Source organism: Liolophura sinensis, chromosome 7, assembly GCF_032854445.1.
Source record: "Liolophura sinensis isolate JHLJ2023 chromosome 7, CUHK_Ljap_v2, whole genome shotgun sequence".
NCBI classification, from domain to species: Eukaryota; Metazoa; Mollusca; class Polyplacophora; order Chitonida; family Chitonidae; genus Liolophura; species Liolophura sinensis.
In genome coordinates this window covers 60,334,304-60,359,117 of record NC_088301.1, presented here as the reverse complement: position 1 = coordinate 60,359,117, position 24,814 = coordinate 60,334,304, and the positions used below count along the sequence as shown (strand labels likewise).

The 24,814-nt window shown below is 38.8% G+C and overlaps 1 protein-coding gene across 1 annotated transcript in view; it reads right to left on the bottom strand.

Annotated features, from left to right (window-relative positions):
• Positions 1 to 22,446: 22,446 nt before the first annotated feature.
• Positions 22,447 to 24,814, bottom strand: part of LOC135471088 (histamine H1 receptor-like) — a 49,463-nt gene continuing 47,095 nt past the window's right edge. Inside the window, exon 2 of the mRNA XM_064750135.1 lies at positions 22,447 to 24,036. Within this exon, the coding sequence (XP_064606205.1) occupies positions 22,447 to 24,036 (1,590 nt within the window). The remainder of the gene's footprint in view (positions 24,037 to 24,814) is intronic.

The following is a 24,814-nucleotide window of genomic DNA, read 5'->3' as shown; positions in this document are numbered from 1 at the left end:
TCTGCAATAAATAAAAAATAAATATAATAAAAAAATTTAACCCTAAACCCTAACCCTAACCCTTGCTAGCCAGGAAGGACGGGTGTAGCACGCGTGTTTCTATTCGACTGTACGTTAGCAGGAGATGGGAAAAGCGCCTAAAGTCCGAGTTGGCAGAACTCTGGAACGTCCTATAGCTCTACTACATAGTGTTGATGAACGTGTTGAGCTATCTAGAGCTAAATCATGTAGTTCTACTCTGAGGAAAACACACCCACAGATAAGCCTCACCCTGCTGAACATTTCTATCAACTTCTCCCTACCTCCCAAAAAAACACAATTTTCCCTTCACACACAATCCTTTTTGTATAATAGTATATGGGAACATTTTAATGTCGGCAGTTAAAAATAGCAATAACACACCATTATGAGCACCATAATCAACAGTAGTCCATTACCTAGAAGTATGCACCTTCCTACAGTTAGTCACCAAGGCACAGTACACATGTCACATCATCTGTAGAAGCTCATGCCACTTGCTGGAGAAATATGTAAACCTCTTCGGTGGACGTTGTGAACTGAGTCATGGGAAATCTAATTGTAACGGCTGCTAGGGGAACTGGCCACATATTGAAACTGAAACTCTCTATTAAATACTTACGTTTTCGATAATCATTTTCGATATGCAGTTATAAATCCATTTACTATTTCTATATTTTCAAGCAACTCTAAAACGATTACTATAAAAGACATTGTTGTCCTTTTACAAAACTCTCCATTGTCATAATTTTTGGGGCCTGTTTCAGTACAACCGTGTTTGGATCCCTCCACACATCAGCCGTTTCTTAAACCTTAGCTGCGCAATAGAGAAAAAACATATGGCCGCACAGGTATGCCACATAATGTGTTAGAGATGGAAGAAAAGTGTAAAGTGCCGTGGAGACCAGTTATAGGAAAGTTGCTTACTTCTAGGTCATGGACTTTTGATATGAATTGTCTCAGCAATATTCAGCTGGACACATATTTTTTAAAAGAGAGCTTGTTTCTTATTTTATTCGTTCATAATTTTGGTCTGCAGCTGTTGATAAGTGCAGCCCATCTTGTGTTAGTCCATGTATTCCACCAGGAATTTTTGGGCTATCAGTTCAAATGGTCTTTACACAAGAAACATAAATTTATATCTTACTGTGTGTATTTGTGCATTAATTAATATTCAAGTATTTGGTAAAAATACGTTTAAGAAAACCTGTATTCTTTTGTTGGTGTCTACCTCAGCGCCCAAGAATTATATGACAGCAGTCAGGAGTACAGCAAACAAAGCAGACTGAGAAAACAAAAAAACAGGAAAATGCTTCGGTCATTTGTAAGATTACAAACCTGAACTAAAATCTCTTTTTCTCTTCTTTCTTGATAACTGCCTTCCTATATAATAAATAATCCTATAAATAAATAACATTTTATTAAGTATGGTAATTAAGATGCATAAAGTAGTTTTTTCTTATCACCGACTGTCACTAAAATCACTAGACAATGAGGCCAGTTTATGAATTTTTTGTCAACACTCGGTAATCTACACCAAATTACGTCATAGAAGTGCAAGGTTAAGAAGCTGTCAAGAGTGTCGCCATTTAGTTCAGTATTAAAAAGCCTGCAAGAGTGACACCAAGAATGTCGAATTTCTCCTTTATCATACATTTTCATAAAATAAACAATAGCCTTATAAGGCGTTACCCACACTACAAAAAGGAAAAACAAATGTCAATATATCGTGGACTATCAGTTGTTTATATAATAAGGCCAATTTAAAAAGGTGGTTTGTATTGTTTATGAAGCAAAGAAAATTTAGCAGTACGCTGTTAGCTGAATATTTAGTTGACTTGTACATTTACGTGCAAAGTTTTCAGCTGGGTTGATAATTTTATGAAAGGTTTATATGCCCAGCTGCATACTTCTCTTTACACTCATTACCACGATGAGATAAGGTAGGTTAGCTCAGGTAAGTAAGCGTACGTGTCATTTCCTTACCTGTGATCCACAAGTGTGAAAACTTTGTCAGAGCAAATCTTTGATCACATTTTTTGACTTCCATCACGAATACAGGTAATTGAAAGTTCCAAACACTAAAATTAAGGACTAAATTATTCTGTAATACTCCTATTGCAGCAATCCAAAACTTGACCAAAGAATCTTTACCTTACACAAAATGGACTTCGTTGATGCAGTTTTGCATTAGAAGCTTTAGATTGTACTGAAAGAGAAGCCTTCATGCAGAAGTAGTGTAGGGGGGGGGGACAGAAACACTGTAGGAGTTAATAAAAACGGACAATGAAAAACCTCTTACAGGGAATGTTTCTTTTGGAAGCAAAAAGTGCTACGCTAGCTTGATCGCCACTACAGCTCACCCCTTTCCCCTGCTCAGGTAAGGCTAAAATATCATCTTTCTTTTCGAGAAGATCAGCTTGAATTAGTTAAGGAACTATTCCTAAAGGTAACACAATGTTCCTGAGTTGATTGGGGGTTCAATACGGTATGACTGATGGCAATATGTGAGTTAGCACTTTCAACAATAAATATGTTTTTTAAAACGAGCATACACATACATAGCTATCCATCTGGGAGGTAGGAGAAAGTTTAAGATGTGGATTCAGAGCAACATAACTGTCAGCTATCTGGTAGTTTTGTCTTAAACATCTAACAGCATGTACGCTCTAAACAGAGTATTATATGCCACTCCTCTTAAAACGTTGAGTAAAACACTTAATGCACCACTAAATGTGATCCGGGTATATAAAGACACATCCTATTTTCCACTTGGTCATCTAGGCAAAACATAGACTGTTTCTAAAATTGAAGTACTTAGAGGTCTTAATTTAATCAACTTACCACGGATTTCAAATGATCCAGAGATTTGCAATGCTGTACCGAAATAATTCAACATACGAGAGCGCCCATGCATTTCCTAACAATACACAACACCAATCGCATCCAAGATATTTAATTACGCCAAAGCTGTTAAAGATTTTCAGATGTCGGATTATACATCTGATAGATACAGTTGTGACTGTGAATCGTCAGATTTCATTTATAACCCATGTCAACATGTCATGACGGGTAACCTTGATATTGTAAACAATGATGATCTTCGAAGTCTGCTGGTGAGAGGTCCGAAGTATAGAGAGCCGAGAAAGATAAATATGAGAGCTAAATAGAGTCCTTTCAGCCCTTGACAATTTTGCAAATAAATAGTCTAAACGGGAGAAGGTAGAACCTTCAGTGCTTCGAACTTGGCTTGAGCTATTTAAGAAAAGGTTGTGAATGCAATCCACTATATCAAAACTAATGCTCATGTGACAGACAAGCAAGTTCTGAAAGATCCTACCGTGCGAAAGGTACTCGATCTTCAGAGAAAATACGTTATTGTTCCTGGCACTAATAAAGGCACTAATAATATTATATTTGTCTGCAAGAATGATATCTATCAGGTTTTTACAGAGGATCTTAATGTGACCACTGCCGCAACATCAAGGTATTCCATAACGACCTAGACTTTGGAGGAACTATTTAAAAAACCATTAGTCCTTTCTCAAACAGAGGAGTATATCCATGCGTTCCCGTTACACCGACATACCACAACTTTGCTGGATTCAATAAATGCATAAATTCCCGTACAAAGCTAGCTTTATTGCGGGGTCAAAGGCTGTACAACCAAACTTGTGTCGACTCGAAAGCACTACAAGAAGTACAGTCATCTTGAAGCAAGTACTGTTGTGCAATTGCAAAAAAATTCAGGCGTCAAGGGTATGTGGATACTTTTAAACTCTATACCTCTCACTGGAGAAGTTGACGCTCTAATACTCATACCATATGAGGACATATCTACTTGGAATTTCTCCACTCTCCATACTACGATTTCTCACGCGGATTTAATAGATAGATTTTTATCACTAATTGTTTCTGTGTTTAATAAAACCGGTCACAACAAAGCCTTCTTCAGTTCCACAACATACAAATGTTACCATTCATGGTATGTTTCCCTGTTCATTGAATTGCTTGAACTTCTCATTAGTAACATTTATGTGAAATTCGGTGAAACCATATATCAGCAGTGTATAGGTATTCCGATGGGTACAAATTTTGCCCCTTTTGGCAGAACTATACCTGTTATATTATGAATACGACTACATGCAGGAACTATTAACGAGTAATCCTCACCAGGCCCGATCTTTCTCATTCACTAAGCGGTACAATGTTAAAACGCAGACTTTACGATCAGAGGGACAGTTTCAATTTTGATACTGTTAATTACCCTTACTTGGACAGCAATAGACCGAAGGCTCCTGCATATGGCCTGTACATATCACGCTTTGTACCATTTCTTAGGTCCTGCGTGTTATGTGACGATTTCAGTCTAATTAAAGTGTTTAAAGGAAAACCACATGCTCTCCCAAGGGTACATCTTATCAGGACATATATTTGTACAAAATAATATACACTCTTCAAAGAAAAAAAAACGCAAAATGAAATTCAAAAATGATACTTACAATTTTGTACACATATGTTAACTCAAGCAGTTTTGTAGGGTTGCATATTGTTACTGGAATGTTTTAGATCATCTTTGACCAAACTCAACCAAAATGATTTTGAACGGTTTTACCAATTAGGATTGCTATGATGTGCGTTGATGTCATGCAGCACAAAGTTCAGGCACAATGATTGTTTGTCACGTGCAAAACATGAGTACAGCATGTGACTATAAAAGACCCAAACGAATCTCACAATTTTACCCAGTACCTTTGCAAGTACTGTACACGAAAATGGGACGTCTCAACGCTGCCGACCGAAATCAGGCAATTGGACGATTGCAAGCTGGCGAATCAAAGAGTGAGGTGGCAAGGATCTTTTTAACGTTCATCCCAGCACAACAACTCGGTTGTGGGATCGATTTCGTCAAACAAATTTGACAAATGACCGTCCAAGATCAGGAAGACCTAGAGTCACCACACCTGCCCAAGATCGGTACATCCGGGTAACCCACCTACGTGACCGCCATCGTACCGTCCGGGACACAGCACAAGAACAGTTTGGAGCCCGAAGAGTGCCCGATCAGACAATCAGGAACCGTCTCCGAGAAGTAGGAATACGTGCCAAACGTCCAAAATTGCCCCCTCCTTGACACGACTACATCGACGTCGACGAGTGAGATGGTGTACCACGGTGCTGCCATGGAACCTGGCAAACTGGAGGCGCATATGGTTTAGCGATGAATCCCGTTATCCTCCTCAGGCGACGTCATGGTAGAGACCGGGTCTACAAACGATGTCATGAACGTTTTGCTCCTCACTGCATCAGACAGGTGGACAGATTCGGTGGAGGGAGTGTTATGGTGTGGGGAGCGATCTCATACACCCGCAGATCGGAGCTTGTGCTTGTCCAAGGCAATCTGACGGCCAGTCGATACATCGACCAGATTCTTCGCCCGCACGTCCTTCGCCTTGTTGACCGTGAACGGCAGCTCTTCCAACAGGACAACGCCAGACCCCACACAGCACGTGCCACCGTGGACTACCTGGCCAATAACAACATCAAAAACCTTCCCTGGCCCTCCAAATCCTCGGATCTAAACCCAATCGAACACCTTTGGCATCAGATCGATAGACGGGTGCGTCGACGTCGTATTCCACCACAGAACCTTCAACAGTTGTTCCACATGCTGCAGGAGGAATGGAGAAGGATTCCACAACAAAACATCCAACGACTGATTCGATCTGTATCCATTTGTCGGGCAGAGGTAGAAGCTGGAGATGGTCATACGAGGTACTGACTTCAAGGCGACCTGGTGGACAGCAGTAATGAATGAGATGACTGTTATTGTCATGAAATATGGCCAACATAACAATGCATTGCTCCACAAAATTTCATTCATGTATCTTTGTTTTCCGCTGATCTACACGTCCTTAAATAACATCAAATTTACATTGATATTTGGGTTTTGCGTTTCTTTTTTTGAAGAGTGTAATTAAAGGCGTACAGCATAAAGAGTAAAACCAGAGCAGGGACCACAGTGTGAAACATGGCAAATGGCCACACGTAACAAATGAAATAAGGCCTTTTGTTATTTTACGTTAATCAGGGTTAAATTTTAACTGTTCATGTAAATGCATAAATACTAGCAATTTACACGCCCTCTAGCGCCGTGGCTGAAGTAGAATTAGGTAAAAAAAAGAAAAAAATATCAATTGCTATTTATTGGACCTCAATTGTCTAGAAATACTTAAAATGATGTGTTGTCATCACATTTAACACACCATCACATTTAAAAAATGCAATGAGAACAGGCCATGGGGATGACTTGTCCACCAGCAAGATCCTGGTTTATGAAGGATTACAATATAATTAACTACATACAACATAGAGGGTAACACTGTGATAACTGTGAAATGTGAAAGCAGGTTTTTTTTTCTAGCTGTTCATGAAAATGCATGAATAGTAGGAACTTACACGTCTTCTAACACCTTGCCTTAAGCAGAATTATGTAAAAAAAATCAGTGATAGTCATTATCTGGTCTACAAATACTAAAAAGACTGTGTTGTCATCCCTTTTGAGATACAATCACATTAAAGACCTCTCAGACTTCACAAGACGGACTTCCAACATTGACATTGTAAATTATCCTTACTTGGACAGTACTATACCGAGTGTGTACATATCTCGCCTTGTAGCATTTGTTAAATCCAGCGTGTTGTGTGACGATTTCATTCAACATCACAAATTAGTGGAAAAATTAGTGCCTAGGTTATTCTATGAAACCCCCGTGCTAGTTTCTGAAGTTTTACAATGAGTAATTCTCTTGTAACTAAATATGGACACAACGTTCAGATTTTCTTGTACGCTGCTTATGACAGTGTATAATTCCGCTTAATGCAGAGTTAGGGATTCTATATTCATCGTGTTGAATTCGATCGCCACGGCGGACATATATTCAGTTGAAATCAAAGCGCAACTGAGATACATGTTTTGTTATCGACAGATGATATCCTAACATGGCACACGATTTGAATGCTGATTTCACTCAGTCGCCTAGAACATACCTTGCGTCTTTCCAACATCACTGAAAATTGTTGACTGCTGGTATACGAATGTATACTGAGTGAAATCAGTATTCAAATTTAAAGGCGCACCAAAAGAAGTAATCGATTAACTTTTCCAAAAACATTTATGCAAGCGCAATGGTAAATTGTATGTAGCATTTGTCGACTTTAGGAAAAGATTTTTGATTCCATAAATAAACTACCAGGCAAAAGAAAGGTTTCACCGTATTTTTTGTCATAAAAAAAGTAAAAGCGCGGTTCCGGGTTTGATTCTAAGCAGGACTTAGTGTATGACTGCATCGTTTCCTCTACCAGAACGCATCGTCACGAACGCAGCAATTGGAATTGTGAAATTGCCACCACATGCAAAACGTCCTTTTGAGGCATGGCTCGTGATGCACGTCCGGTAATGTTGCATAAATACTCTTGCTCGAAAGAGCAGACATTCAGTGACCGAAAAAACACAAACAGTGTGCCAAGACTTACGCAAGCGCAACGAGACCAGGCCATCGGTATGTCCACCATGGGAGTCTCGCAACGTCACATTGCAAGAACGTTCAACTGCAGCCAAACCACCATCAGGAGGTTGTTGATACGCTATCAGCAGACAGGCCAGACCCAAGACAGACCAAGATCGGGAAGACCGAGGGTAACAACTGCGGCTGAAGATCGCTACATCCGGCAGATCCACCTTCGAAACCGATTCGTCACGGCGACGTCAACAGCGTCGACGGCACTAGGCCATGTCATCAGCCCCAGAACAACACTGCGTCGTCTTCGTTCAGCTGGTTGACGACCTTACCGCCCCTTCCGTGGGATGGCCTTGACCCTTTTACACCGTCAACGCAGATTGCGATGGGCACGTATTGTACGTCGGTGGCAGCGACGTGACTGGGCAAGAGTGCTGTTTACAGACGAGAGCAGGTTCTGTCTATTCAGGAACGATGGCAGAGTTCGAGTTTTCCGACGAAGAGGCGAGCGTCTCGCGCCAAACTGCGTAAGGGTTTATCCGTTTGGTGGCGGAGGCGTCATGGCTTGGGGAGGGATTTATGACTAAATGAAGACACAGCTGGTTATTGTGTGAGGTAATCTGACTGGCCAGCGATACGTTGATGAGGTACTGAGACCTGTCGTCGTTCCATTCCTCCAACGACAGCCAAGAGGATCGATCTTGCAACACGACAACGCAAGACCTCACACTGCCCGCATTGTTACAGACTACCTCGAGACCGCAAACGTCATCGTGTTGCCCTGGCCAGCCAACTCACCAGACATGAACCTCATTGAGCATCTCTGGGATCACCTTGACCGCCGTTTGAGACAGCTGATGCCTCCTCCAACTAACCAACAGGAACTGGAGCAAGCTCTGTTAAACCTATGGAACCTTATCCCTGTTGACGTCATCCGGCGACTGACGACGTCAATGCTGAGGCGTGTGCTTGCTTGCATTGATGCCCAGGGTGGCCACACTCGCAACTGATGACTGTAGTCCTTCATTTCTGTGGATACTGTGACTTTACATGCACTTGCCAGTTAACTTTACATTTGTGTAATTTTTTCTTCTGACCCCTTGTCTCTTTCATTGTGTTTTGTGGCCAATTGAATGCCAATATTTTAAAGCATTTTTCAGAGAATATTTCACAATGATTCCTGTTTATAAACCAATCTTCTTAATTCTTATATCTGCCTTTGTTTTTCTTTTATGCGCTCAAGAAGTGGGTGAAACCTTTCTTTTGCCTGGTAGTATATAAGAATGATACTTTTTCTTATATCCAGCTATTTTCTGGTAAAATGTTAAATTTTCCCAAGGGTATATACAAAGAGCTAAAAGCGTGTGTCAGTGGTAGCTAAGGCCTAAACTGAACGATTTCGAAATCTTGCGGGCCATAGAGAAGGGTGCCTACCCTGTCTTCCGATGTTTAAACTTTTCATAAATCAGTTAAGATGATGTCTCTTTAGGGTGCAAAGATGTGGTAAAGCTTTTTTCAAATATATCAGATTTGTCTTCGGTTATTCGCAGACGATGTCGCACTACTTTCTTTTACAACATTTGGTTTCCAAAATGCAACTGAACACTCTTCACGATTATTATAACACGTGGGATTTCCATGTAAATGTTTCAAAGCCTAAAGTAGTTGTATTTAGAAAAGGTTACATGTTACGTAGCTTGGAGAAATGGACAATCAGCTCTAAGACTCTGGAGTTGGTATCTTGCTAGAAATCTTTAGGTATGTATTTCACATCAACGCCAAATCTTCTTAATGCGATGTCTCGTTTTGCATCCCTGGCAAAAAGAGCTATTTCAGAAGTTTTACGTATAATGTGGCACACGGTTGACATGCAATTTAATACCTGTTGTATATTGTTTGATGCCAAACCTATGCCTATGCTATTGTATTGATCAGAAGTGTAAGGCTTTCAAAGGTTAGAAACACTGGAAGGAGTTAAATTTTTGGCTTGTAAAAGATGGTTAAAAACAGAAAATAACACCCCAAATGCCATGATACTGGACTAGTGTGGTTGGTACTCAATATTTTGTTTAACATCAGACCCATGTATCAAAAATTGGTTTAACAATTGGTTTAATTTAATTGGTTTGACAATTTTCAACAACAATGCAGAAGTACTTTATCCTCTAGCACGAGGTATAACCTGTATAGTATTATAAAACTGATTACAGAATGCGAACATACGCCAAGAAAATTTGCCACCTAAATTGATTCTAACCAGAACAGTACATCGTTTATTATTGTTGATGGCAATATTTATCCTGTATGCATCTTGCTCGCCTGACATGAACACTATCACGCATGCTTGGAATGACTAAGAACAAGCAGCACAATGACAGGAACAATTACTACAGCACGGGTCATATCCGTAAGATGTAAGCCACACCAAGCGCTGTATTTATCATATGTTCACCTGGAAAAGTGCTAAATTTGCTCACCACGTCGCGGACTTGGGGACGCTGTTCGAGTTCTTCACTGGAACAACTCGGGGAAACCATATACTGTAAAACATGTGTAAAATGACCATGCCCGGTACAGGGGGAAAATTTCGGATTTGACACGATGTCGGCTTAAGGAAGATTCCATGTGCAACAACAACAGTCACTCTCGTCACTACAAAGATCATTAATCACCAGCTAAGGCAAATTCAGTTTAATTTGTCTAATATTTAATTTCTTTAAATATGCAGCATATAAAAAGACAAAAAAACAGGCCAGTGTACATGTAGTAGCACTAAAGCAAATAAGTACCTTTGCATATACAGATGCATGAAGTGCTTTCTGAAGCGTGATACCCGGGAAAGTTGTTTTATACTCGACAAGGTAAAACTGCTTCTGTCCTAAATTATCGCTGCCAGTAGTTGGTCAGGAAAGTCTAGTAGGACTGAATGTGTTGAACTTTATCTGTCGGAGTTTTCCCACAACCTGTCTTATTCGTAGTAAGTCGGTCAGCCATGGTTGATTGAATGAAATATGGGAAACAATTTAAAACAATTTATTGCGCTACGAGAAATAATATGTTTTCTGAAATGGGTTGAAAACAAAACAGAGGCATATGAGCTCCGAGTCATTTCTACTTTTTTAACTATTTTCAATTGCGTTATTGCAGTAAACAAACAGGAGAGATAAGGTATTTGAACTTAAATTTTATTATGATTAACTGCTTTAATTGTCGCTGTTAACGTCACATTTTTATGACGGACAGTATTGTCATACGATTGAAGTACGTGGAAACCAAGCAGTCTACACTATCAGAATCTTTGGGTAGCCTCGAGCTAAAAATATCAAGTCGGCTGCCTTGTGACCCCAAAAAGTCAGTCAAATTTTTTGCTCAACGAGCGTGACCCAAACATTTAGGGTAGTAACTTACGAAACAATGTTTATTTGGGTCGATAAGTCAAATTGACCCATCTTTAGCCCACTATTTTGGCTCGCACAAGTGCCTGTTTTCATATGCTTGACCCAAAATAACAAGGCCAGTCTTTTGTATCGATCCAAACTGTTTGGGTTGAGCGCTTGAGACAATTTTTTGACTTGCACGAGTACCTACTCGACTCGAAATAACCTGGTCAGTTTCTTGTGACTGAGTCTAATTCTTCTACGACTCAGCTTCAATGAAGCACATGCTACTCAATATAATTAAAGACGTACAGCATAAATTATTCAAAACATACTCAAAACATAGGAGATATTCTAGAGAGATAAATCTGAGAAACCCAAATGGAATGACATGTATAATAATTATATGGAGCCTTTACTGGCTCTGACTGTTAAAGCACTACATTGCTGCCATTCTCAGATATCACGTGTTCAGTGGCTTTAAGGATGGGCCTGAGGAGAATTCTGTCCATAAGTGGCTGGTTTCTAGCTGTGTTAAAGGACTAATGACATACACCAAAATCATTCCTTGTATATCCTGCGGGAGATATATCTACTATTGGTGATTAGAAACTATGTTAATTGTGTAATCAAGGAAGACAATCCGTTCCATTTCAGACATTAGAACTGAAAAACAGTTCAACCTATTCCCTCGAATCAGACTTTTTTGACTTCAAATAATAACAACCATATATGTTACACTTTACAGTCACATAACATAGCCTGTACCGTGCAAAGAGAATGATGTACATTTGTGATTTTGCCAGCAGTATCAGGGCTGTATTCAGTTGTTTTGAGCGCTGTTGATTGACATGAAAACTAATGTCTTCCTAATGGGTATGCATAGTGACATGTGAAAGAAAATGCCCAAAGCTGAACATTTTCCCTATTTTACACAACACAAACCTCTAATTAATTAATTATTCTAATATTACCACGAAAGTGGCTATTATGTGCATGTTAGGCAATAACGATATGAAACATAAAGGGCTCTAATTCTGAACATTTAAAAATTGTATTTTTCCTTTCGTTGTAAGTTTGAGGACAAGGTGTTTTGAACCAGGAGGTTTGAACTGGTCAACAGTCTTCTCGGTGATCAGTCCCTCGATACCTATAATCTATAACGATAATTTGACCATGCTATAACTATTACGAACAGCAGTCAAACAAATTTATAGCTTTATAAGTTTATCTGCGTTGGTGGTGTTGTTTTAATGGGTACATTTATACGATACTAAGTTTCAAATTGATTAACAGAAACAATAAGACTTTTTGACATCGTAAGATGTGTAATTTTGTAAGATTTTTGTGTCACATTACTGTGTGGGAATATGCTGTGGTAATGTACATATTTATTGCTTGGTTTGATGGTGATAGTCCTGTGTTCTGTTCAGCTTTTATCTTTTCGCGTTGCTTTTCAATAAATTTATTCTCATTTCATTAGCAAAACATTTTAACTACACCAGACTCTGTTTTAAAATAAGGAAACAGTTATTAGAAAGATTTCTCAAGTCTTTTGCAATTTGCAAGTGTTTGTTATGACTGAATTTGGCCATAAATATAATAATCAACAAATAAAGTAAATATATATATTCGAGGCTGCATGTTGAAAGAAGTTCATGAGGGAGGTTTTATTACCCGCATTTCTACACATGTAGGTGATTATACATAGCCAGTAACATGATCATAAACTCAAAGTGATTGTATGTTAAATGTGATGGCAACACAGTATTGTGAGTATTTCATTGAAGTCCAATAAATTGCAATCCACATCGCTGCACATTTTTACCCAATTCTACCTAAGCCATGGTGCTAGGGAGCGCGTAAATTGCTACTATTTATGCATCTACATGAACAGTTAGAATAAAACTCTGACTAAAGTAAACTGACAAGAGGCTGTATTTCACCGGTTACCATTTGATAGGTATCACACTCGTCGCTGCTCTGGTTTTACTTTGTATGGTGTACGTTTTTAATTATATTGCTTATGTCCATTACTCATGGACACTAACGGGAGTGGAATCTTGAGAATCACAGGTTACACTGAGTGCATTATATGCCAGAATTCATATCAAGTTTAAAAATCATCCATGCGTTTTGCATATTTAATGAGGCTCATGATTCTTATTGGTTGTTTGGTTAGTGTATATATATGTGCAGGTCTCATTAATCATCAAATAACCTGAAAAGTTTATATTTTGTAGTTTATCATTTAAAATTCTGAATATTACCCTCTGAATATTGTTTTGTAATTCGTCTAGAGTTACCATTATTTTGTGTCCTATTTTCGTACTTTATAGGCTTTTTTAGTTCTTTTGTAGCTTGTGTTGTACCTCATTTTGGGGAATTGGCCTTGCGATTATTGATCTGGAAGGTCCTTTTTACTTGACACCTGGTATACGAATGTCGACTCAAAGATTAGTATGCATAAAAATAAAACTCATGGTAGATCTTTTTTACTATGTTTCTTTACTGATATAATTAGATGTTCGTGTTGGGTTGCAGAAAGTTGTTAACATTAATGGTGTGAAGCTGTAAATAAGGTGGTCGGGGGACCCTAATAGTTTGGGTTGGGCAACTCTAATTGTTTGGGTCAACCCCAACATTTTGGGTCGGAGCAACCTTAAAATTTGGCTCGAAATCCGACTAGGTTTTTGGTGCACGTTACATCTATGCGCAATGTTTGGGGTGTCGAACCTGACCAGGCTTTCTTGGGTCAAAATGGCCCAAACCATGTAACAGGATAGGAGGACGTTTAATAAGGTGTTGATTCACAGCAACATAACTGTCAGCTGTCAGCAGATAAGTTTGTCTATATCAACTAATGGCATGCACGCTCTACGCACAGTATTATATGCTCTTCCTCTCAAAATATTGGGGCCCCCGTGGCTCAGTTGGTTAGCGCACTAGCGCAGCGTAATGAACCAGGAGTCTCTCACAAATGCGATCGCTGTGAGTTCAAGTCCAGCTCATGCTGGCTTCCTCTCCGGCCGTAAGTGGAAAGGTCTGTCAGCAACCTGCGGATGGTCGTGGGTTTTCCCCGGGCTGTGCCCGGTTTCCACCCACCATAATGCTAGCCGCCGTCGTATAAGTGAAATATTCTTGAGTACGGCGTAAAACACCAATCAAAAAAAAAATCTTAAAATACTGAGTATAGTGGTCACCAAAGTAACTTTCTCGACACTTTCAGTACCACCCCGTGTGTTCTGTGTATGTCAAGACATATCCTATTTTTGACTATATCATCCAGTTCGTAGATACGATTTTGATTTAATAAACATACTGCGAATTCTAAACGGTCCAGAGGTTAGCAGTGCTGTACCGAATTACTTCAACATATGAGGGCACCCATGCAATTCTACCAATATACTAAACCAATCTCTTCCAAGATATTTATTTACGCAAAAGCAGTTAAAGATTTTGAGATGTCTCATAATAGTTAAATACGAAAATACGTTATTGTTCCTGCTGACAAAGCTCCTAATAATATATACATAACCACATCCTTGTAAAATAGATTAAAATCACTACAAATTCTAGAACGACCAGTATTCTGGAGAATCTATTTAAAACATGTCCTTTCTCAAGCAGAGGAGTATATCCGTGCCTTCCCGACACACCGATATACCACGACTTTACAAGATTCCAAAAGAGATTAAATCCGAACACAAAAAAAAAATCCGAATCCGAAAAGCTGTAACATCAAACTTCTATCTACTCTCTGACCGAACCTACAGTCATTTTGGAACGAGTACTGTTGTGCAATTGAAAAATTCTGGCGTTAACTGTATGTCGATCCCTAAAAATTCTCAGATACCCTCAAATACGCATACAGTATAAGGACATCTCTACTTGGGATATCTCCACTCTCTATATATACAATTCCTCAAAAAGATTTTATCACTAATTGTATCGGTGTTTAATAAAAATGGTCTCCCCTACAAAACGTCAAAGGCAACAAAGCCTTCATATGGCATGTACACATATCGCCTTTTGACATCTGTTAGAACCTGTGTATTTTGTGACGATTTCAGTCAACAGCACACGTTATTAACACAAAAACTAGTGTGTCAATGTCATTCTATTGAACGCTTTCAGTCTAAGTTTCTTCAGTTTTACAATGAGTATAATTCTGTTGTAAGTAAATATGGACAGAGCGTCCAGAATCTCTGGCGAACAGATGATTGTGTCTAATTCCGAATAACCCGGAGCATTAATCGTGTTAAATTAAATCACCACTTTGTATACCTGAACCGTTGCAAAGTTCAACTGAGATACATATTTTGCTACAACTTGGATTCTAGCATCGTACACGATTTGAATAATGATTTCACTCATTCGCCTAGAACAGCATCTTTTCAACATAATTGAAAACTGCTGACTGCTTCTCTTTGCATGTATTTTTCTCCTTTCTTTGGTGTTTGTGTTGAACGACGTTTTGGGTATCGCCCTTAATTGACCTCATTGACCTGGAACGTTCATCTTGGTATACGAATGTTTTTGTTTCAAAGCATAAATTCGCAAGTCTTTGTAGTTGTATGTAAGACATTTACCCAACAATCTACCCTACAGTGTTAGAATATCTTTTATATGCTCTGCAGCTTAGAATTTTGAAAAAGTTCTGCAATTTTATTTGTTAAACGCTTGTTCTTCAGATTATATGTTCTTATATGTTCTTCAAATTTATTGAGTTATTGTATATAACAGAGCATTAACTGTGTGAAACTGTTTATATTAATGCGCTACCTTTGAGGTTTGCAGCAGTCTGGCCCTAATAACTTGGGTTGGGCAACGCTGGCAATTTGGGTCAATTTGACCCAAACTGTTTGAGTCAGGACCGCCCTGATTATTTAGATCCAATTTCTTTGGTGGGAACCCAGTAGTATGGGCCTTAAATTTGACTCGAAATCCATCTAAGTTTTATTAGGTACATCACGTCTATACCCAATTTTGGGGAGTCGAAACTGACCAGGTTTCAGGGGGGTCGAACTGACTCAAACCTTGTAACAGTGTATCTCACCACCTGTATCTCACACTCTCAATTTGACATTTACTACTGGTATATTCCCAGATGATCCAAAATAGCAAAGTTACACCTGTTAATAAACATGGTGACACCAAACAAGATTGAAAACTATAGACCAATTTCTGTTTTGTCTGCATTTAACAAAATGTATGAACACCTCGTAGCCCGTGAGATGACAAACATCACATAGGCGACAAGGTTACTCACTACAGCATACAGCATTACAACTGGCGTCGTGAATGGGAGTGTGTGCAAAGCTTCACTCCGAACGGGCAGATATCTTGGAACAATATCAAAGAACCCGTTGAGAAATTACTATAGTCGTACTGTTCAGAGAGAAATCATTTAAATGTGATAACTGAAGAATGCAAATGAAATATTTTTTAAAGAAACTGATCATGAGCAGAATTCATAATGGTTTTGATATATCATCATGGAAGGAATTATGTGTTTAAAAAAAAACAGCAATGGAATGACAACAAAACCGGAATAAAATGATAAAATGAGTCACATGTCTCTGTGGTAAGCACACATTTCCTTTCAGGGACTCGTAGAATATGGACATCTATCAGGTAAAAATGTTACGCTCTTCAACTGAAAGAAAGGATATAAGTTGGTAACTTGTGTCTGTTCAAATGTATCATGTTGGTAACCAAGTAATTTGTGGACATGCTAGTAATCAAAAACATTTGATCGTGAAGGTATCCAAGCAACCTGTGGACATGTTGGGATCCATGTAACCTGTAAACGTGCTCGGAACGAGGTAACCTTTGATTGTGTTGGGAGCCAACTAATCTGTGACCATCTTGGGAACCAGATAAGCTGTGAACGTGATGGGAACGAAATAACCTGTGAAGGTGTTGGGAAAGAAATAACCTGTGAACATGTTGGAAACCAAGTAACCCATAAACGTGTTGGGCGCCAAGTTACATTAGAACATGTTGGAAACCAAGGAACTCGCGAACTACGTATTCTGTGAACGTATTGGTAACAAGGTAACCTGTGAACATGTTGGAAACCAAGTAACTTGGGAACCACGTAACCTGTGAACGTGCTGGGAATGAAGTAACATTTGAACATGTTGGAAACCATGTAACCCTTGAACGTGTTGAGAACCACGTGACTTGTGAACGTGTTGGGAACCAGGTAACCTGTGAACGTCTTGGAAAGTACATATTCAGTCGACAAGACGAACGTTTAAGCTCAGTTTCTATAAATGCAAACTAACCCAACTTCATGGAAAGTTGTGCAAATGTTTTTTTCACAAGGGGTGGTTTGGTTTGTGAATACCATATCAGGCTTTTTACTAAGTTCCACAGAATTTAGGTATGGACGAAAATTTGGACTAGTTAGGGTTAGGGTTAGGCTTAGGGCAACTATCCGGAAAGAATAGTGTTTAATCGACGCTTGTAACTGACTGAAATTAATTTCGAAAAGTTGCCACCAGTTTTCTCTTGCCTTCTCACGCTCTAAACAATGTTTTGGAAAGACTTTGCATTTTGGCTATCAGGATCATTGTAGCGTAAAACACTGAATCTTTGTTATTGTTGGTGGAGTTCCTTTGTAACACGGTGCCTTTTATATCAATTGCACGAGACTTTATTCGTCTTATCCACCGTAATGATGATTTAGGAATAGCACAAAATGTAAATCATTCCACTTAGTTTGCTCAAGGCGTCCATCAATGTCCAAAAAAGATGTTTCACATATTTCCCTGATGTCTCTTAAATGTGTCCCGGCGGGGTTAAAAGAATTCTGATCGAGAATCATCTCAATGGTTATCATTGTCTTAAGAATGTTGACATGGGATGAAGACTGTCGACTGGATTTCCCAGTTTTATATGAAAGACCATCTACTTGCAATTGGTAATAATAAAATGACACATCGTAGTACTTCTGTTACCCAGAGAGCGTTCCGTAGTTTAAACTGCTGCCTATATGAAGTGCCGCTTAAGATCCGTAACGCTCGTCATTTTCGAACTGTATCTAATACCGCTTAACCTGGAGCTAGGGGCCGAAAAGGCAGCCATGCTTATTACATCTGCATGACGCCTTTATGGACAGTTGCAATCAAAACCCGACAGATACCTTGTGTAATTGTTATTTGACCTGTAACGCATTCATGGACAACGAATTTGAACTTTAAAATGGAATTCATGCCTGGAATATGAACTGTCTGCCCGGCATCATTGAAAACTGATGGCCGCTTCTCTCTTTGTGTTACCTGCTTTATTTTCTATTTGTATAATTTCTTACAAAACTTTGCCTTTGGGAGCTATTATTTAACATTGTTTTGGAAATGGATCTTGTGATTATCGACTTGGAACGCGCTTTACGGACTACGAGTGGTATACGAATGTCGGACATGATGCTTATATTTACCATCTAATGAGAAGATGTGTTAACCTAGCCACTGGCACTCAGTTAAGCAGATGTTTCAATTACTACCTGTCCTACCTCTGAGGGGTATCATCCGAATGCACCACTAACCCTTAAGACAAACGTGAAGTGAATGAGTGTTTGACTCGTGTTATTGCAGGAAAGCTGATAAACCATTCCGATCGGTATCTATACCATGCCATACACAGTATACATATAGAGAATGAGCTATGTTATAGCTGTTAATTATTTTCTGTTCTCAGTGGATATGCTTCAAGACCATACACTATCGTGACTTTTATAGATTTATGCTCTAACAAGAACTCATTTGTACCAACCGCATGGTCGTCATGGTGTCCTATTTAACTATTCATTCGTGATTTACTCCGTGGATACTATACCAGCTCAGAAAAACTTCATGAATATGATCGTATTTTCCTATACATTAACATTCTTTGAAGTCCAAAGACAACAAATGGCTGTTGAATTCGCACCTCTGACGCAGTCAATGGTATTAAATGAGTCAGATTGAAATTGAAAGTTCACAAATCTTCGACTCGAACGTCCAGAATGCTAGCAATCCTTGACGTTCTGAAAAGGGCCCGTTGCATCAAGATGGATAATCGTCTAATATCACTCAGGACGATCATCAACCTCCTCATAGTGATGACGTGAAGGCTTCCCCGGCATGTGGTTGAAGTTGTTATATAACTGGCGCAGAGAACGAAATAGGTCAACTAAAATTTCAATACAAACCATGGGCCTACTTTTTTATATACATGTACACGAGTTTGTGTTTTGTCCCGTGTTTGAAAAAGTTTTGTCTTAGTAAGAATATGATGATTATATGATGTGGCCTTTGTAGGACATTTATTAAGAAAGTGGACTGATAAACACATGTAGGTGCTTGTCCCTAATATAATTTTACTATACGTGGCGCTCATAACATGGATAATCTGCTCAAATTGACGTAGACACGACATGTATATTTTAGCTGCATTGAGCGTTAACTCGAAGTATATGCAGGTCATAACTCATGCATAATATCTGTATTTAGAAACTTATGTACTATAGCTCTGCAAAAATATTTGTTCGTTTGGTGTAACCCTTTTCTCTCATGTTATGCACTAAATAAGAAACAAAATAAACCCAGAAACATACAGTCATTCGAACTACTGATTTAATATGTTTGATGGATTGTAATCCGCTCTGGGGAATTATTTCTCATCTAGTTGCTAAGGCTCTTTTCGCTGACGCTGGGCAAGTGCTGCAATTGTTGTTTTTGGAAACTTCTTTATACGTATTACCGGAATGGCTTCGGAGAAAGGCAATAGTGACTTTAAATCCGCAGAACTCAATGAATATACTGCGCTAACTGATATCGAGCAGGTCGCCCGTAACGATTAAGAGGTGACGTCACAGCAGACCAGCCCAAAATGGCTAGGCTATATAACCTGGCAAATTATGTGATCGTTTTCGTGATGGATTCTAACTATACAGAAGCAAATAGAGACTTCTGCCTCTGGCCTCTTCAAAATAAATATCATTCCCTTCTCATAGGGTTTCTAAACCCATATTTATATACGATAACAACTGTTGTTAGCCAACATTTCGAAAAGACTGGATCTACATAATCGTATATCATGCAAATTCGACGTGGACCTCTTCTCAGTGTATACATTGACCATCTGTCTTTGTACTTAATCCAGTTTTTAGTTCAGTTTTCTGGTATTATATAACCATAGTACGTGGCGTTGTGGAAAGTGTCTAGAGATCATGATGCCAACGGAATTGGAATTATATTTGTCCATTCACGCTTGCCTGAGTGTTGGATCACATGGAAATTTCGAAAAGCTCATTTTACGTTTGTTGTCAGTCTTTTTTTTTTACCCGGGAACTGATTGCCAAAGTACATTCAAGCTCGGGATTAAGGCTGCTACTGATCATAAACAATTTCTCCGTGTTCCAGGTAAGCCAACTTAAAACTTTTCATTCAACATAAAAAGTTATTAAATATATAAAGCCAGGGTGCCAAGGATATTTTGTGAAATGCATGGACTTAAAATTTACAATGAGTACAGTTGTGTTGTAAGTATATATGGGCTAAGCGTCCAGGATCTCTGGTACCATGCTTCTCTGCTTCTGTTTGCATGAATGCGTCCTATTTTCGAACTTTGTATACTTTCTTAGTTCTTTGGCGGTTTGTCTTATACGTCCTTTTGACCTTGCGATTATTGACCTGAAACGCCCTTATTGGTTGACAGCTAGTATATGAATGTCTGTTTCGACGTATAGATTCATAATTGTAATAATAAATCCAGGGGTAGGGGCTGTATATTTATATTGTTGACAGAAGTACATAAGTGCTATATGGCGTGATGTATGCATTTGGATCAATGAACAGCTGCATTCAAAGCGCAACTGAGATAGATTATTCGATTATTGACAACTTATATTATGGGATAGCAGGCCATCCGACAATAATTTATGACACTAATTGAATCTTTCCATCATGATTGAAAACTGTTCACTGCTTCTCTTTGCATGAATGTATCCTAATTTATGACGATATATACTTTCTTAGTTCTTTGTTTTAACGCTGTTTTGGAAATTGGTCTTTCAAGTATTAACCCAGAACGCCCATTTTGGTTGAGGGCAGTTTAGAATTTGGATCCAACCCTTTTGATTTGACTGGAGCATTAGATACCTCAGGTTCATCAAGGATAAACCACTGACACTCCCGTTTCTAACACGTTTAGAATTTGATAGCATTTGTTCACAAAATTCGTGCTTGCGACATCGTAAGCATTGTCCTTATAAAATGCACGGATATTTTCGATATAGGCAGAAAAAAGATTTCCACTGGCAAACAACAACTTGAAACACAAGTTGTGTAGAGTAAAAAAACTACATTTATTCTGATATCAGCGTTTTTTCTTTAGGTTAATTTTTAATTTGTGAACGTACCAATCTTTAAAAATGGACCTTTCAGTTTCTCATTATGTTCTGAACTGAACAAATACATTTACATTATTAATAGCAGATAAGAATTTCCTTCAATTAAAACTGACGCTCACACACATCTCCACGTGTTTTGGTGAGTAGTCGGACCGCTTACAGCTCTTTAGTGCTTAATACCTTAAACATGAGCTGAAGGTTAAAAACCAACCCCATAGTAAGTAACATGATATGGACAACTAAGGACAATATTGAACACATCATTACTTTTTTCACTGGCAGAAAATAACCCTAATTGTGATGAAAAGACAGTGATGTAGTGAATAGTTTGACAAAAACAATTCATAATAATGCCTCAAAAACATAACTGATTGTTTTCTTTTATCTCCTCGATACAGTATTACAGGTCTTTTTTGAAGAGTAAAAAATCTTTCTATTCCTGAAATTTCAGTGTATGAAAAACTAGCATGCCAAAAGACTGGGGTTGGCAATCATTTAGGTTTAGAAATATTAGGTTCATTCTCGTATGCACTGACTTCAAAGAACACACACTCAACACAATACTCAATTTCCAGTAAATGGGTCTTCTATATCCAACAGGACTACATGCTTTCTGACCAGTTTTAAATGGAATTAGGTGTACCTTTGATCATGACCCGGAAATACTTGTATTCTCTGACGTTGATGAGGAATGTTTGTATTTTATGGATACAGAATATTGTGTGGCAAGGGATATTAAAAAGAACACACTCCATGTGACCTTGAGGTATTAAACAGATCATTCCGCCGAAAATTGGATTTTACTGCTGATTTTTTGAAATGCAATATGTTGGTCGTCTGTTATAGATTGCATCGTGTGGGCGTGATGTAACCATCTTTGTATACCAGTTTCAATTCATACTAATGGTGCCATGCACCAGCACTGCACGATTTCTTTTGACCGCATTATTGCTTTATCGAAAGGGATTCTGTGATAATTCAATTTTCTCCCTGGTAATAGAAAAAAATACACACACCAAAATAATTAGTGTTGCTCCATGTGCGTAACAGGTAATACAGTTCAAAGGTCAAAAGCAAACCCCAGCCATACGAATGACGAACGTACTACAAATAATGAGTAATGGAAGGATCAGTCGTACTTGTTTGCTGTTGTAAAACTATTTCTATCGAACGGTTCAAATCGTTTTCGAAGAGGAGCGCCAAATTGTAGCATTTTTCTAAATTTACGCCTAAAATTGGCGTTGCATAAGGGGTATAGGAAAGGGTTCAAAGTAGAGTTCATATATCCAATCCACGTCATTGCAGTAAGCAGGTCCGGCTCCACGCATCCATCGCAGAATGCCACAACAAGGAAGAGAATAAAATAGGGCAGGAAACAGAGGGTGAATGCGCCCATGATCACACCAAGCTGACGGGCTGCCTTAATTTCCTTGGACAGAGAAGAGGTTTGCTTTACGATTCGCACTCTTTCTTTGAAGTTAAAAACCGTAGTGGTCAGTCTCCGATTCTTTTGATCCCTCAGGAGATTAAAATCGCTCTCTTGCCTGCGTAGAGGTCTCCGCTGGAGAGCAGCATTAGCAGTGACCGTTCCACCGGGCTTAAGCAACGCTTCGTGCTCTCTGTGATCTCTCTTCTTCTTAGTCTCTTTAGGTCTTGAATGCGTCTTTTGTGTGTTTGTCGTTCCACTCAGACTTTTCGCTGTTTTATGTCTCTCTTCTTTCCTACAACCATTATTTCCACTACACGCACTGCTTGGAGAAGGCGCCGGAGCAGAAAGGGATGTTTCCGCTAACGCAGCAGGATTAAACATAACGTTAGCAAAATGTGGCGTTAAAGGAACGTGATCTTCGTAGAAAAATCGCTCCACTTTTTCCGTTTGTGGATCAACAACATTTTCATCGTACACATATTCCACTTGATACTGGTTATCTCCCTTTTTCGATTTATCTTTTGTTTTGGCTTTCTGCTTTGTAGCAATTAGAGGAATTGCAGTATATCCTGATTTTCCAGACTTAGATTTTCGTAATTCTCCTTCCTGAATGTCGACATTATAATCTGACTTTTTTAAAGAATTGTCATTTGTTCCTTCTTCTGCACATAATGATGGAGGAGTGGTGTCGTCTCCAAAGGTGTCGTTCTTCTGGTCACTGTCTTCCATAGGTGCTACATGCGTATTCACTGTCGTGCTATTTGCGGCCATGCCGCCAACATTTCGTTGCCCCAATTCAAACTCTGACCGTTTCCTAATTTCGTGAAATATTTTGCCATAAAGGGTATACATAACGGCTAGTGGTAGGTAAAAATTAAAAAATGCCGTGACAATCTTAAATACAGTATTTTTAGCGTATTCAGTATCACAGACATTGCCAGGTACAGTCCGCTTTCCCCCATGGGCGAACTGATGCCAGCCGACGATAGGTATAAGCCACAAGGAAGAAGCAAACCACACTATTGAAATCATAATCAACGCTCTCTTTTTTGTCCGCCGTCTGATATATCGCAAAGGGGAGGTAACCGACCAGTACCTGTCGAGACTCAAGATAAAGAGGTTGAAAATGGAAGCTGTGCTGGCTGTATAATCCACTGCAATCCATATCTGGCACACTGCAACTCCGAACAGCCAGTCCTCAGTAAAAATGTAGATGGCGCTGATTGGCATAACTATTAAACCCACCACGAGGTCGGCTATTGCCAGGCTGACGATGAACATGTTACTGACCTGTAATAAACAAGAAAAGAAAAGATCGTTAGCCTTGGCAGAAAAGACTTAATATACGCATGTTGACTTTCTCAATTTTTGGTCAAAGTCTTCTTTGTCAGTATTACAAAATAGGTTTGACTAAACTTTGAGAACGCCAAAGTGCGTAATACTAAGTATTTTCATGGTCTTTGTCGCTTTATCACTAAAATATGTAACATCATATAATTCACCTTACGTATATATTTAACACGGTTGTGTGTGTTACACATTGGCGTAAATTAGGTATTCGGTGGAATTACATTGCTAAAGTTTTATCCACAAGGCAGAGATTGGGAATTTGCATATACGTTTATACATTTATGGTGGGATTCCAATTCTCATTCAAACGAAACAACGTTAACATCTCCAAGTGACAAACTAATATCAGCAATATTTTGACCGTTAAATTCGCTACTTTGACTCAAAGCTTCTATCCAGACTTATACATGTATCTAATCCATCCTCTCGGGTTGATTGTATACTTTCCCCAGACAATTGAAATAAACATATCAAAGGCGAATGTGTATTTGAGACTCTTATGTCTCGAAGAGTACATCATTTTATTTCATAGATGACTCTTAATCTGCTGACTGAGAAATCTTCGGGAACTTATATGCTCTTCAACAATCTGGATTTAATCACCAATCAGTACCAATATAATGACATTAATTCGAGAAGCGCTTCTGGTTCTAATTTGCTTGTATTATTTTATTAGAATTTTTCCACAAAAGTGGTACGGGCCTATGATGGTTTAGTA